A 17648-nucleotide genomic window follows, 5' to 3' on the forward strand; every position below is an offset into this window, starting at 1 on the left:
GAAAAATTCAACTTTTCCGACTAAAAAGAAGTCCCTACTCAGCTACTGTAATGAGAAAAATGCAAAAATGGCATCTCTCGCATCGCAGGTATGAAAAACCCAAATATTGCTGCTTCCTAAGTTGTGATCTTAATGGGTTAATGAGGGGAAAAATGAGGAATGAGACCTTATGTTGTTGTTAACATTGGAAAGTGTGTAAAGCGGGAAGCGGGTGTCAAACTGCTAAGAAAATAAGCCGTCCATCAGTCAAGGCGTTATTAGCGGGGGTGTTAGGAGTGGCGCACCTGCACCGAGATACCCTATAATCTCCCTGTATGCGTTCTGTACGGTTCATTTTATACTTTATAGCCAAAATGAACACACGCAGAATATTATCTGGAGAAGTCAAGTGAAAACACAGCTTTGTATAGATTTTACACTATATTTCCAGACCAGTGGGTGTTAAAAGCTCCCAGAATCACATTTTGGGGGTAATATACCGTGGCTGGCATCCAGCTGGAAAGGACTTTTGAGATAAGACACTCTGAGGACGTCCCTTTTTTTGTCAGCCAATCAGTGACGTTGAGAGCACTCACGGCATTGCCTATTGGCTAAGATCTGCCAATTGACAGGAAGCAATGCTTTTCAGCTGAATGCCAGGAATATAATAAAGCCCCAAAGTGTCACTACATGTAGCGGTTTAGTATGAGATTTCAGCATCCTAATGTTTCTGAGCGCCATTTAAAGGTGATGGGCAATATCCACCCTTGACTCATACATAGAAAAAAGGAAATACTCAGTTTTTAATTTCTTTTCACAGCTACACCTAGAACCGAATGTGTGGTATGAGGAGCAGACTGCAGTAAGGACATGATTCAGACTGTTCCAGATCCATCAGCTCACATCAAAGTAAGTCATTAATAGTAATATCATTGCATAATATTATTCAAATATCCATCTGTGAATTTTTGTACATGCATTCCCCTATATAGCAGGTTATTTTTCTCATATAGTTCCCCAAATCACCTCTAGGCAATCCCTTCTTGGTAATTGAGGTCATATCCCTTTAAAGTACGCCATCAACAGAAGTGAGCTTATTGTTTAAATAATTTTTTTGCGTTACATGGTGTCTGATAAAGGAAATCTGTCAGCAGGTTCTTCTATGTAATCTGAGAGCATTATGAGATAGGGGCTGAGACCCTGATTCCAATGATGTGTCACTTATGGGATTATACAAATTGATTTGACTAGGAGGCAAGAGACACCTAGTTGTTTAGTGATAATCTCCTGTTGATAAAACACTGATTTTATCAACAGAGGTCACACATATTCAAGCACTATGCCATCGCTTACTGTTACAGTTGTATCCCATTGATGGAGTGCGTTCTATGTTCTCCTGTGCACAGAGGAAAAATAAAGCAACTGTCTAAATAATCTTCATTTAAAATGTTCTACTGTTTTTCTGCTACAGGCTCCATAAAATCCTTTGTCTAGTTGAGTGATCTTCAAAAGATACAGATCTGTGAGAGATCCTGATGGCTTTTTTTTTTTAAATCACCCTCTCTCCATTTAGTGTTAGAAATAGCAGCAGGCAAGGAAAGCGAGCTGTACTCAAATCTGCAGCGAAAAGAGAAAGTATCTAAAGTCTTATGGAGGGCAGACAAAACAGACAAAGAAAAGTACATGTGGAGGAAAAAGGTGAAGGATAGAAATTGTGCTGATATATGAAAGCAAAGGAAGAGAAGTTTCATTCATAGTCTGAATACAGAGAAATTAGTAAACTCAAATGGAAAAGCTGAAGATTTCACATGAGGCGAGGAGCATACAAGGTTCCCACCGATTTAAGATGCGCGCCACTTTTCATCATTAAGATTTGAAATTCCTCATTGATTGATTTGATACCTTTTAATGTCTAACTGAAAAGATGGTAACAATTATCAGCTTTCCAGACTACTCCGATCACTTTATCAGGCATAGACTAATACTAAATCTAAAGAGTCACATATTTATACACAAAAGGACACAGGAATAATGCAATAGATAAGACAAGCGACGTGAAACAGAACAATCATTTTGGGAGAGGGATCATCTCTTATTGTTTAAGAATATTTAGTTATTTAAAAAAAAACAGTGCCACCTGTGGTCACAGGCTGTGACTGGTATTGCTACCAAATTTTAGAACAAAAAGTTAAGCATTTTAGAAATAGGTTATTTAAAAATAATTAAATAAATAAATAAAGCAGCACCACTTTTTTTGCCACTGGCTATTAGAAGTATTGCTTCAAATTTATTAAAATACAAAAAAAAGTTTTAAAAAGATTTTTTTTTATTTTTCAAAATTTAGCTATGGCTGCTTATTGCATTTCAGCCCCATTTATTTGCAGGGGGACGAGCTGCGATACCACAAATAGCCTGTAGACAAGGTGGCGCTGTTTCTTAAAAAAAAAAAAAAGTGAATTTTCTTTTTAAACCTTGGAAACCCCTATAAGGAAAAGTCTTCAGATTTAATATAAAATGAGGATTCTGTAGGGCAGATAGTTATTCAAGTCTTTTTTGTTGTTGTTGCTGCAAGGCCGATTAAATATCAGTTTGCCAATCCTAAAAATATCTGCTAATCCGGCATCTTCGGGAGTGGGCGCGCCATTACTGGATATGGAAATATGTGGCATTCCTTACTGCTCCGTATTAAGTTTTATCCCCAAAGAATTTGCCAGTGCACCGAGCAAGGTAGCAGATATAAAGCGTTGGGACAACGTCGTATCTGGAAATGATTTGATTCACATCTGTAGTAAGTCCGAAAATCCGTCACAGATAAACTTGTATCTTCTCATCCAAATAAAAACATCCTGGCAATAGGATACAGATGGGGACGGCACATATGGTCAGTGGCCTGGATTTAAGGTAAAGCAAACTGGTATTTTCCCTTAAATGGGCAATTAAATAACATCTAGATTTTATTGGGTATTGATATTGAATTAAAAGATACGACCAATAATGGCCACCATCGCTCCTGCGGGCCGCCCCCTACTACAAACCCATATAAATCTGTATAAGAGATGATACATTTTGGAATCTTTTTTTTTTTTTTTTTATGTTTTACTCAGGGAGCTGCTTTTATCAGTCCTGCAATTCACCCAATATTGTTGTATTATGGGAATCTTTCTACAAAAAGTCCAGGATGATCAGTGCAGTGTTTTAGTCAGGGAGCTGCTTTTATCAGTCCTGCAATTCACCCAATATTGTTGTATTATGGGAATCTTTCTACAAAAAGTCCAGGATGATCAGTGCAGTGTTTTAGTCAGGGAGCTGCTTTTATCAGTCCTGCAATTCACCCAATATTGTTGTATTATGGGAATCTTTCTACAAAAAGTCCAGGATGATCAGTGCAGTGTTTTAGTCAGGGAGCTGCTTTTATCAGTCCTGCAATTCACCCAATATTGTTGTATTATGGGAATCTTTCTACAAAAAGTCCAGGATGATCAGTACAGTGTTTTAGTCAGGGAGCTGCTTTTATCAGTCCTGCAATTCACCCAATATTGTTGTATTATGGGAATCTTTCTACAAAAAGTCCAGGATGATCAGTACAGTGTTTTAGTCAGGGAGCTGCTGTTATCAGTCCTGCAATTCACCCAATATTGTTGTATTATGGGAATCTTTCTACAAAAAAGTCCAGGATGATCAGTGCAGTGTTTTAGTCAGGGAGCTGCTGTTATCAGTCCTGCAATTCACCCAATATTGTTGTATTATGGGAATCTTTCTACAAAAAGTCCAGGATGATCAGTCCTACAGTCATGTCAGATAGGAGACATCATAGGACTGTGGTGGGGATGAGGGTTTGGGTTATTGGTGAACTGGTAAGAACAAATCCTGATGAAGAGAGACTAATGGCCCGGATTGGTGTAAACTCTGATCCCAGGAGAGAGAATCGTTTCTGCATGAATCGGGTTCAGCATAAAATTCGTAAACGTTTGCAAATCCAAATAATTTTTTGGGGACGAATCACCAAAAATGGCGACCACGTTGTTGCACATAGCGTAAGACAAAGAAGTAGGATCACGTTTACATCATGCCTTGCAGTTACACCTACCCTATAGCACAGCCAATTATGAGGGACTTTAAGTCACAGGTCACTGATTACTGAGAGCCACTATAAAAGTCCAAGGTGATGCTACAACCATTTTGTGAGGAATATAGATAGGAGAGAAAACTTCGGAGCTCAGTCAGAGACACAAAATGCACAGAAAAAAGATATTGTGTGCGGAAAAGAAAATAGATACATTGAATTTTGAGAAATTGGAAGAGAGAGATAGAGATAGACGTCACTTACTCTGTTTTAGTCAGGGAGCTGCTGTTATCAGTCCTGCAATTCAACCAATATTGTTGTATTATGGGAATCATTTTACAAAAAGTCCAGGATGATCAGTGCTACATTATAAGTCATGTCAGAGAGCAGATATCATAGGACTGTTGGGGGCGAGGGTTTGGGTGGTAATTGATGGACTGGTGAGAACATACCTTGATTAAGGGAGACTAATGGCCTTGATTGGCATAAATTTTGATCCCAGGAGAGATAATCAATTCTGCATGAATTTAGTTTGGTCCAAAATTTGTAAAAGTTTGCAGATCCAAATAGATTGTTTTGGACGAATCACCAAAAATGGCCAGCACATTGCTACAAATAGCATAAGACAAAGAAGAAGGATCACGTTTGCACCATGCCTTGCAGTTAACCCCAATCGTGAGGGATTTAGTCACAGGTCACTGATCAGGGAGCTGCTGTTGTCAGTCCTGCAATTCACGCACTCAGTCTGTGCTTGTAAGGCACCCATTATAGGCATCTGTTGCTGCACCTAATATTTTTGTATTTTCTGTGTCAAACTGCTAGCATTTAAACGCCATGAAATAAACTGCATAAAGTGCAGAATACACACATGATAAAGAAGACATAATCAGGCTCACCTGCACATGGGTGTTTGGTGGCTGAGCCTGAATATGTCTTCTTTATCATATGTATTATCTGCACTTTATGCTATTTATTGTATGCGACTTTAATACGGCTGGCACCTTAATTCCTATTGCTATACCTCCTTTAAATATAAATATGGATTCATTACATGCTTTTATATATATAATATATATATATATATATATTATATATATAAATATATATATATTGTGTATATATATCACTTATAATCTTGGAACAATTTGCTACACATCTTTGCTATTTGGTTATCACCTTTTATCGTTTCCACTTTGGGGGTAATTCCATTTTTATTGTGATCCTTCTAATAAGTAGGGACTGTCCAAAGTGAAGAACATCATAAAGTCTCAAATCAGGGTGGCCCTGGAAGAGAATCTGTCATTAAGATCAATCCCCCCAAGTTAACACCATCAACACCTTTATATCTTCTATCTGTTGCTGCACTAACAAGAAAACAGTGGTTTAATACAGATGCAAATTAGGTGTTAAGTGCTGTGGGCGTGAAAAAGCACTTCCCAAACCTCTGCCTCCCTTGGTCATTTCCCCATCCAACCCAAGCCTCTTCAGCTTAATTAATAGGTCTCTGTCTGATTTCCTTGCCTGGCGCCTGATATCATACAGACAGTGGGCAATCAATCAAGCTAAGGTGGCTGTTGCTGGGAGACAAGCTTGGGAGGCAAAGCCTCGGCAAGTGCTCTGTCACACCCAGAGCACTTATGGCTCAGGCATATTGTTTAAAATGCAGATTTTTCGAGAATGCAGCAACAGATAAAAGATATAAAGGTGTCGATGGATTTACCTTTCAAAGTTAAAGATTAGTGCAAGTTGAAGATTGTAAAATATTTTTTGATAGACAGAAATTTTGTACGCGGAAACTAAGGCCTAGCCGATGTGGCACTTTCCCAGACAAGAGCCGAGAACGTCCCCTATGCCATATCTGCCCCGGTGCCAACCTTTAGGAGCTCGTCTGGAATACCCAGCTATGTGAGCGCTCCGTGACCTCCGTCTCTGCACGTTTCTTAATGGAGAACAGATAATATTTACACAAGAAGGGTAGAAAGTGAAAACCCAGTCATGTCTGTAACTCAAGAAGTCCAGCAAAATACCGCCACCTGCAAGCCTGTGGGCCCGCTGTATTTTTGCACAGCGCTCTGCATGCTTATTATATCATGCGGGGAGATTTGGTTTGGACGGGCTTTTTGCTTGTGGACCCGATGATTCCAAGTTGAAATCCTAATGGATTTTCTTAGAGGCGAGCGTTTCCAGGAACGGCCGGGAGCCAGGGGCCGAGTTATTTGTGTTTGTTTACCACGCTCTGATGCCAGCACTGCGAAGACCGGCACTGGCGTCTCAGCTTTCTAACCTGCTGGCAAGCGACGTCCCGCTACAGCCCAGCATTCGCTGCCGACCAGCGCCCCTGATTGATGGGGAAATGTTTAAATATTCCCCCTTAGAAGATGGATATAGGACACTTCCTTTGATATGGAAATAACATCTTTGAAGGATTAGATTTGATTTGCGGCAGGCAGACTTTTTTTGGTTGGAATAAGAAAGTCTATATTAATCTTCAACTGGAAATCAAGTGATGGCAAATTACCAGAAACATATTACTGTAGACGTTCTAGAATCTGGCATCCTAAAGTCCGGAAATGCTGATAATCCGGCAACCTAAAATAATCTGGATTTTCACAGGTACAAAGAAGAGGCAACTATAATTACAGAAAAGTAAAGAGTCCCGTTGTAAAATGTTACGTTTCTAGTCTTCTATGGATCCTGAGTTACATCCTGTATTATACTCCAGAGCTGCACTCACTATTCTGCTGGTGCAGTCACTGTGTACATACATTACATTACTGATCCTGAGTTACATCCTGTATTATACCCCAGAGCTGCACTCACTATTCTGCTGGTGCAGTCACCGTGTACATACATTACATTACTGATCCTGAGTTACATCCTGTATTATACTCCAGAGCTGCACTCACTATTCTGCTGGTGCAGTCACTGTGTACATACATTACATTACTGATCCTGAGTTACATCCTATATTATACTCCAGAGCTGCACTCACTATTCTGCTGGTGCAGTCACCGTGTACATACATTACATTACTGATCCTGAGTTACATCCTGTATTATACCCCAGAGCTGCACTCACTATTCTGCTGGTGCAGTCACCGTGTACATACATTACATTACTGATCCTGAGTTACATCCTGTATTATACTCCAGAGCTGCACTCACTATTCTGCTGGTGCAGTCACTGTGTACATACATTACATTACTGATCCTGAGTTACATCCTGCGTTATACTCCAGAGCTGCACTCACTATTCTGCTGGTGCAGTCACTGTGTACATGCATTACATTACTGATCCTGAGTTACATCCAGTATTATACCCCAGAGCTGCACTCACTATTCTGCTGGTGCAGTCAGTGTACATACATTACATTACTGATCCTGAGTTACCTCCTGTATTATACTCCAGAGCTGCACTCACTATTCTGCTGGTGCAGTCACTGTGTACATACATTACATTACTGATCCTGAGTTACATCCTGTATTATACCCCAGAGCTGCACTCACTATTCTGCTGGTGCAGTCACCGTGTACATACATTACATTACTGATCCTGAGTTACATCCTGTATTATACTCCAGAGCTGCACTCACTATTCTGCTGGTGCAGTCACTGTGTACATACATTACATTACTGATCCTGAGTTACATCCTGTATTATACTCCAGAGCTGCACTCACTATTCTGCTGGTGCAGTCACCGTGTACATACATTACATTACTGATCCTGAGTTACATCCTGTATTATACCCCAGAGCTGCACTCACTATTCTGCTGGTGCAGTCACCGTGTACATACATTACATTACTGATCCTGAGTTACATCCTGTATTATACTCCAGAGCTGCACTCACTATTCTGCTGGTGCAGTCACTGTGTACATACATTACATTACTGATCCTGAGTTACATCCTGCGTTATACTCCAGAGCTGCACTCACTATTCTGCTGGTGCAGTCACTGTGTACATGCATTACATTACTGATCCTGAGTTACATCCAGTATTATACCCCAGAGCTGCACTCACTATTCTGCTGGTGCAGTCAGTGTACATACATTACATTACTGATCCTGAGTTACCTCCTGTATTATACTCCAGAGCTGTACTTCTTCTCCGTTCTTCACTGCTGTACTGTCACACACTATCTGTACTGTTTGTTCAGTGTTTTTTAGATTTATCTCGGTATCTCTATGACTGTTCTGTGATTGGTTTATTCCCAATATGCAACGTTAGCAGCTCTCCACAATATAGATAATTACTTGTGAATCACTATCACCTCCACCGATCCCAAAAACAGGGCTCTAAAATGTCTCATTGGAATGGTGCAGTGGAGCAGAGTTACAAAAGCCAAGTACAGCGCTCGACTATTTTCATCAGTCCCATGCAGAATGTTGGCTACCGTGCCAGTCCAATGGGGTATTTCAGAGTCGCTTTTGTGGGCTCGGTGGGGTCCTATCAGTTCATTCCTCACCATTCTACAGCCTGTGTGGGCCGGACTGGGGTGCCACTGGCCCACCAGTAGCATTGACCCTAAGGGCCCACCAGTAGCATTGACCCTAAGGGCCCACCAGTAGCATTGACCCTGAGGGCCCACCAGTAACATTGTCTATGGGGATCACCAGTAGCATTGACTTTGGGGACCCACTAGTATCATTACCTCTGGGGGATCACCATTAGCATTGACTCTGGGGGCCCACCATTAGCACTGACTCTGGGGGATCACCATTAGCATTGACTCTGGGGGTCCACCATTAGCACTGACTCTGGGGGATCACCAGTAGTATTGACTCTGGGGGCCCACCAGTATCATTGACTTTGGGGGATCACCATTAGCATTGACTCTGGGGGTCCACCATTAGCACTGACTCTGGGGGATCACCAGTAGTATTGACTCTGGGGGCCCACCAGTATCATTGACTTTGGGGGATCACCATTAGCATTGACTCTGAGGGATCACCAGTAGCATTGACTCTGGGGGCCCATCATTAGCACTGACTCTGGGGGATCACCAGTAGTATTGACTCTGGGGGCCCACCATTAGCACTGACTCTGGGGGATCACCAGTGGCAATGACTTTGGGGACCCTGTTGTGAGTTCTGTTTTTGGGCTCCCTCTGGTGGTTACTGATGGTACTGGGTGACTTGTGTTCTCTGCAGTCTCTGGTGTCCACCTGTTCCATCAGGTTATGGGTGTTTCCTATTTAACCTGGCTTTTTTGTCATTTCCTCGCCGGCTATCAATGTAATCAGCGTTTCTGTTTACCTCTGCTCCCTGCGTCTGTGATCTTCTGGACAAGCTAAGTTTTCCGGTTCTATGTTTTGTTTTCATTTTGTCTTAGGCCAGCTTGCAGTTATGTGATTCCTTGTTGCTGGTTGCTCTAGTGGGCTGAAATTACTCCTCATGTTCCATGAGTTGGCACATGAGTTCAAGTAATTTCAGGATGGTTTTTTGAAGGGTTTTTCGCTGACCGCGCAGTTCACTTTTGTATCCTCTGCTATCTAGCTTTAGCGGGCCTCATTTTTGCTGATTCTGTTTTCATCTCTACGTTTGTGATTTCCTCTCATTTCACCGTTATTACATGTGGGGGGCTGCTATTTCTGTGGGGTGTATCTCTGGAGGCAAGTGAGGTCTGTGTTTCTTCTTATAGGGGAAGTTAGTCCTTCGGCTGGAGCGAGACGTCTAGGATCATCGTAGGCACGTTCCCCGGCTACTGCTAGTTGTGTGGTTAGGTTCAGGAGCGCGGTCAGCTCAGTTTCCATCACCCTAGAGCTTGTTTTGTTTTTGTGCTTGTCCTTTTGTGATCCCCTGCCATTGGGATCATGACAGGACCCACCAGTTGCATTGACTCTGGGGGATCACCATTAGCATTGACTCTGGGGGCCCACCATTAGCATTGACTGTGGGGGCCCACCAGTATCATTGACTCTGGGGGCCCACCAGTAACATTGACTCTGGGGGCCCACCATTAGCACTGACTCTGGGGGATAACCATTAGCATTGACTCTGGGGGATCACCAGTAGCATTGACTCTGGGGGCCCACCATTAGCATTGACTCTGGGGGCCCACCAGTATCATTGACTCAGGGGGCCCACCAGTAACATTGACTCTGGGGGCCCACCATTAGCACTGACTCTGGGGGCCCACCATTAGCACTAACTCTGGGGGATCACCAGTAACATTGACTTTGGGGACCCACCAGTATCATTGACTCTGGGGGATCACCAGTAACATTGACTCTGGGGGCCCACCATTAGCATTGACTCTGGGGAGCCCACTATTAGCACTGACTCTGGGGGCCCACCAGTAGCATTGACTCTGGGGAGCCCACTATTAGCACTGACTCTGGGGGCCCACCAGTAGCATTGACTCTGGGGGCCACTGTTCAGCTACATGCAGATATTACATTGGATGAATGATCAGACGCTGCTTTTGTTGGTACATAGCGAATCACATGTATTGTGCCAACTACTGCTCATCTTGGGGGAGTAAGTCATTTACTCCTGTAGAGGGGCCCACCAGTGGATTCCCCTGTTCACCCATGGGCCAGTCTCTGCCTGATCCTGTATATAGGTGATAACCTTATAGCGCCACTCCAACATTTATTTATTTTTTTATTGTATCTAGGGAGTGGTGCTTTAAATATAATTTCCCGCCTTCATCCTTTTCCAGCGTGGCTCCCGTTGGTCTCCAGTGAAAAGTGACCTGCCGGCAGCTGTAGTGTTTCGGGGAGCGCGTCGGAGGTCACTTTTCAATACATCTCTACGAGAATTTTTTTTTTTTTAACATGGGCTAAAAATCATTCTTGCAATTGGGTTTAATTGATTATAATTTTAATTTAATTATTATTAATTTAATTATAATTTAACCCCCTTTGTCTTCTGTAGCCTCTTTCTTGCAATGTCTGTTGCTGGCTACAAAATGAGTTAAATAAGAATCCATCAGTGAGTTTCCTCTGATGGGAAGTTTGTTAACTTTTTTTAATATCTTTTTTTTTTTCTGAGCTCCTCTCAGCTGGTTTATGACCATAGATCGCATCGAAGAGCCTGTAAAAGCCAAACGGTGCAAAATTTTTAATAAAACCCAATTGCAAAAATGAATTTTAGCCCTATTTAATTAAAAGTAAATACAATTTTTCCTAGGGTGGACAACCCCTTTAAATGTTGGAAATGGCACCAATAAAATGAAGTCAATGAGAACTTTTAGAATATTCCAATGTCGTTGTTGCAAAACATTCAAAGTTGCATGCCAGTGGTCTCTCGACCAATCAGAAGAGCAGGTGCACTGCAAGCATGGTTCTGATTGGTTGGCAAAGCCGCCCATCCAATTTTTGGCTGCACTCGTTTTCAGACATGAGGTGCATGATGGCCTCTTACAGACAGTTGATCCGTTGTGAGCACGCAGACCCTCTGAATCCGTCTTCGTGTTCGGGGGGTCTGTTCTGCCAGATGATTATTTTGTCTCCTTGGTCATTCCGGGTCGGTGCCTGATTATGGAGAAATATGCGGCACTTTCCCTTTAATGCTATCTTTGTCCGGGTACGTTGGCAGTCAGGGTTGGTTTGCATAGTTTACCTCCAGAAGTCACACTGCACAAATATACAACGTGTCTGGTTACTCCGTACGAGTCAGGCACAGAAATTGTCATATTTGAAAAGGAGCATCTGTTATTTTTCAGACCCCAAAAAAAAAAAAAAATCTGGCCTAACTTAAAACAAACCGAGAAGAAAAGATTTGGATGAGACTTTTAGCCAAAGTATTTGCTTAGCGCTAAAAGAAAGTGTGAAATTAGTTCAATACCAGCAATTTCCTGTGAACTCTGCTCAGAAGTTCACGTAACGTCGTTGTAATGATTTGACTTTTACTGTGCAACCTGCTCCGATTACTGAGCGTCGCGCTCGCTGACTGCGTGCGAGGAAACTCCGGGAATATTGGGATAAAAAAATATTGTGAGATCACAGAAAATGGAGCCCTGGGCAGCAACAAGTCCATATAATACCGCCATATAGTACCACAATACTACTGACACTGTACAGCCCATATAATACTGACATATAGTACCAAGATACTACTGACACTGTACAGCCCATATAATACTGACATATAGTACCAAGATACTACTGACACTGTACAGCCCATATAATACTGACATATAGTACCAAGATACTACTGACACTGTACAGCCCATATAATACTGCCATATAGTACCAAGATACTACTGACATTGTACAGCCCACATAATACTGCCATATAGGACCAAGATACTACTGACACTGTACAGCCCATATAATACTGACATATAGTACCAATATAGTACTGATACTGTACAGCCCATATAATACTGACATATAGTACCAAGATACTACTGACACTGTACAGCCCATATAATACTGCCATATAGTACCAAGATACTACTGACATTGTACAGCCCACATAATACTGCCATATAGGACCAAGATACTACTGACACTGTACAGCCCATATAATACTGACATATAGTACCAAGATACCACTGACACTGTACAGCCCACATAATACTGCCATATAGTACCAAGATACTACTGACACTGTACAGCCCACATAATACTGCCATATAGGACCAAGATACTACTGACACTGTACAGCCCATATAATACTGCCATATAGTACCAAGATACTACTGACACTGTACAGCCCACATAATACTGCCATATAGTACCAAGATACCACTGACACTGTACAGCCCACATAATACTGTCATATAGTACCAAGATACTACTGACATTGTACAGCCCAGATAATACTGTCATATAGTACCAAGATACCACTGACACTGTACAGCCCACATAATACTGTCATATAGTACCAAGATACTACTGACATTGTACAGCCCAGATAATACTGTCATATAGTACCAAGATACCACTGACACTGTACAGCTCACATAATACTGCCATATAGTACCAAGATACTACTGACACTGTACAGCCCAGATAATACTGTCATATAGTACCAAGATACCACTGACACTGTACAGCTCACATAATACTGTCATATAGTACCAAGATACTACTGACATTGTACAGCCCAGATAATACTGTCATATAGTACCAAGATACTACTGACACTGTACAGCCCATATAATACTGCCATATAGTAACAAGAACCCACTGACATTGTACTGCCCACATAATACTGTCATATAGTACCAAGATACTACTGACACTGTACAGCCCATATAATACTGCCATATAGTAACAAGAACCCACTGACATTGTACTGCCCACATAATACTGTCATATAGTACCAAGATACTACTGACACTGTACAGCCCACATAATACTGCCATATAGTACCAAGATACTACTGACACTGTACAGCCTTCATAATACTGCCATATAGTACCAAGATACCACTGACATTGTACAGCCCACATAATACTGCCATATAGTACCCAGATACTACTGACACTGTACAGCCCACATAATACTGTCATATAGTACCAAGATACTACTGACACTGTACAGCCCACATAATACTGCTATATAGTACCCAGATACTATTGACACTGTAAAGCCCACATAATACTGCCATATTGTACCCAGATACTACTGACACTGTACAGCCCTCATAATACTGCCATATAGTACCAAGATACTACTGACATTGTACAGCCCACATAATACTGCTATATAGTACCCAGATACTATTGACACTGTAAAGCCCACATAATACTGCCATATAGTACCAAGATACTACTGACACTGTACAGCCCTCATAATACTGCCATATAGTACCAAGATACTACTGACATTGTACAGCCCAGATAATACTGCCATATAGGACCAAGATACCACTGACACTGTACAGCCCACATAATACTGTCATATAGTACCAAGATACTACTGACATTGTACAGCCCAGATAATACTGTCATATAGCACCAAGATACCACTGACATTGTACAGCCCACGTAATACTGTCATATAGTACCAAGATACTACTGACATTGTACAGCCCAGATAATACTGTCATATAGTACCAAGATACTACTGACACCGTACAGCCCATATAATACTGCCATATAGTAACAAGAACCCACTAACATTGTACAGCCCACATAATACTGTCATATAGTACCAATATACTACTGACATTCTACAGCCCACATAATACTGTCATATAGTACCATGATACTACTGACACTGTACAGCCCACATAATACTGCCATATAGTACCAAGATACTACTGACACTGTACAGCCCATATAATACTGCCATATAGTTCCAAGATACTACTGACACTGTACAGCCCTCATAATACTGCCATATAGTACCAAGATACTACTGACAATATGCAGCCCATATAATACTGCCATATAGCACCAAGATACTACTAACATTGTACAGCCCTTATAATACTGTCATATAGTACCAAGATACTACTGACATTGTACAGCCCACATAATACTGTCATATAGTACCAAGATACTACTGACATTGTACAGCCCACATAATACTGTCATATAGTACCAAGATACTACTGACACTGTACAGGCCACATAATACTGCCATATAGTACCAAGATACTACTGACACTGTGCAGCCCATATAATACTGCCATATAGTACCAAGATACTACTGACACTGTACAGCCCTCATAATACTGCCATATAGTACCAAGATACTACTGACATTGTACAGCCCAGATAATACTGCCATATAGTACCAAGATACTACTGACACTGTACAGCCCACATAATACTGCCATATAGTACCAAGATACTACTGACATTGTACAGCCCTCATAATACTGTCATATAGTACCAATATACTACTGACATTGTACAGCCCTCATAATACTGTCATATAGTACCAAGATACTACTGACATTGTACAGCCCATATAATACTGTCATGTAGTACCAAGATACTACTAACATTGTACAGCCCTTATAATACTGTCATATAGTACCAAGATACTACTGACATTGTACAGCCCTCATAATACTGCCATATAGTACCAATATACTACTGACACTGTACAGCCCACATAATACTGCCATATAGTACCAATATACTACTGACATTGTACAGCCCATATAATACTGCCATATAGTACCAATATACTACTGACACTGTACAGCCCACATAATACTGCCATATAGTACCAAGATACTACTGACACTGTACAGCCCATATAATACTGCCATATAGTACCAAGATACTACTGACACTGTACAGCCCATATAATACTGCCATATAGTACCAAGATGCTACAAACATTGTACAGCCCTTATAATACTGTCATATAGTACCAAGATACTACTGACATTGTACAGCCCACATAATGCTGTCATAAAGTACCAAGATACCACTGACACTGTACAGCCCTCATAATACTGCCATATAGGACCAAGATACTACTGACACTGTACAGCCCATATAATACTGCCATATAGTACCAAGATACTACTGACACTGTACAGCCCACATAATACTGCCATATAGGACCAAGATACTACTGACATTGTACAGCCCACATAATGCTGTCATATAGTACCAAGATACTACTGACATTGTACAGCCCTCATAATACTGCCATATAGTACCAAGATGCCACTGACACTGTACAGCCCTCATAATACTGCCATATAGTACCAAGATACTACTGACACTGTACAGCCCACATAATACTGCCATATTGTACCAAGATACTACTGACATTGTACAGCCTACATAATACTGTCATATAGTACCAAGATACTACTGACACTGTACAGCCCACATAATACTGCCATATAGTACCAAGATACTACTGACACTGTACAGCCCGCATAATACTGTCACATAGTATCAAGAACCCACTGACAATGTACAGCCCATATAATACTGCCATATAGTGCCAAGATATTACTGACATTGTACAGCCCTCATAATACTGCCATATAGTGCCAAGATACTACTGACAATGTACAGCCCATATAATACTGCCATATAGTGCCAAGATATTACTGACATTGTACAGCCCTCATAATACTGCCATATAGTGCCAAGAACCCACTGACAATGTACAGCCCATATAATACTGCTATATTGTACCAAGATACTACTGACAATATACAGCCCACATAATACTGCCATATAGTACCAAGATACTACTGACAATGTACAGCCCACATAATACTGTCATATAGTACCAAGATACCACTGACAATGTACAGTCCACATAATACTGCCATATAGTGCCAACTTACTACTGACAATGTACAACCCACATAATACTGCCATATAGTAGCAAGAACCCACTGACAATGTACAGTCCACATAATACTGCCATATAGTGCCAAGATATTACTGACATTGTACAGCCCTCATAATACTGCCATATAGTGCCAAGATACTACTGACAATGCCTAGCCAACATAATACTGCCATATAGAGCCATGATATTACTGACAATGTACAGCCCGCATAATACTGTCATATAGTATCAAGATACCACTGTCAATGTACAGCCCATATAATACTGTCACATAGTACCAAGAACCCACTGACAATGTACAGCCCATTTAATACTGCCATATAGTGCCAAGATATTACTGACATTGTACAGCCCTCATAATACTGCCATATACTGCCAAGATACTACTGACAATGTACAGCCCGCATAATACTGTCATATAGTATCAAGATACCACTGACAATGTACAGCCCATTTAATACTGCCATATAGTGCCAAGATATTACTGACATTGTACAGCCCTCATAATACTGCCATATACTGCCAAGATACTACTGACAATGTACAGCCCGCATAATACTGTCATATAGTATCAAGATACCACTGTCAATGTACAGCCCATATAATACTGTCACATAGTACCATGAACCCACTGACAATGTACAGCCCATATAATACTGCCATATAGTGCCAAGATATTACTGACATTGTACAGCCCTCATAATACTGCCATATAGTGCCATGATATCACTGACAATGTACAGTCTGCATAATGCTATCATATAGTATCAAGATACCACTGACAATGTACAGCCCATATAATACTGCTATATAGTACCAAGATACTACTGACAATGTACAACCCACATAATATTGCCATATAGGACCAAGATACCACTGACACTATACAGCACAGAAAATACTGCCATATAGTACCAAGATACCACTGACACTATACAGCACAGATAATACTACTATATAGTTCTAAATAATATGTCATATCTGAATAACGGTTCCTCAAACAACGCACGTAAGGTCAACATTTATTGCCAAGATGCTACTAACATTATTATACCTCCATATAGTGCTTATATAATATGTAGTATCCAAACAATGCTTGATCCATTAACCCATGTAATATCGTCTTACAATGCCAATATGCAGCCAAAATATACAACCTTTATAGTACCTCCATACAGTGCTTAAACAGTATGTAGTACCAAAATAAGGTTTACTATAAAAAAACTCACGTAATATCGCCATATGTCGCAGATTCCACTAACACCTACAACTTTTATAATACCGTCATATAGTGCTTAAATATGATGTAGTTTCCAAACAATGTTTCCTCTAACAACCCATGTAATATCGCCATATAATGTGGATAAAACTA

The 17648-nt window shown here is 40.9% G+C and overlaps 1 protein-coding gene across 1 annotated transcript in view; it reads left to right on the top strand.

The window, feature by feature from the left end:
* ERG (ETS transcription factor ERG) overlaps nucleotides 1-17648 on the top strand; it is a 315956-nt gene that overhangs the window by 99445 nt on the left and 198863 nt on the right. The window contains exon 2 of the mRNA XM_069760741.1: nucleotides 800-888. Within this exon, the coding sequence (XP_069616842.1) occupies nucleotides 850-888 (39 nt within the window). The 5' untranslated portion in view covers nucleotides 800-849. The remainder of the gene's footprint in view (nucleotides 1-799; nucleotides 889-17648) is intronic.

Source organism: Ranitomeya imitator, chromosome 3 (genome assembly GCF_032444005.1).
Source record: "Ranitomeya imitator isolate aRanImi1 chromosome 3, aRanImi1.pri, whole genome shotgun sequence".
NCBI classification, from domain to species: domain Eukaryota; kingdom Metazoa; phylum Chordata; class Amphibia; order Anura; family Dendrobatidae; genus Ranitomeya; species Ranitomeya imitator.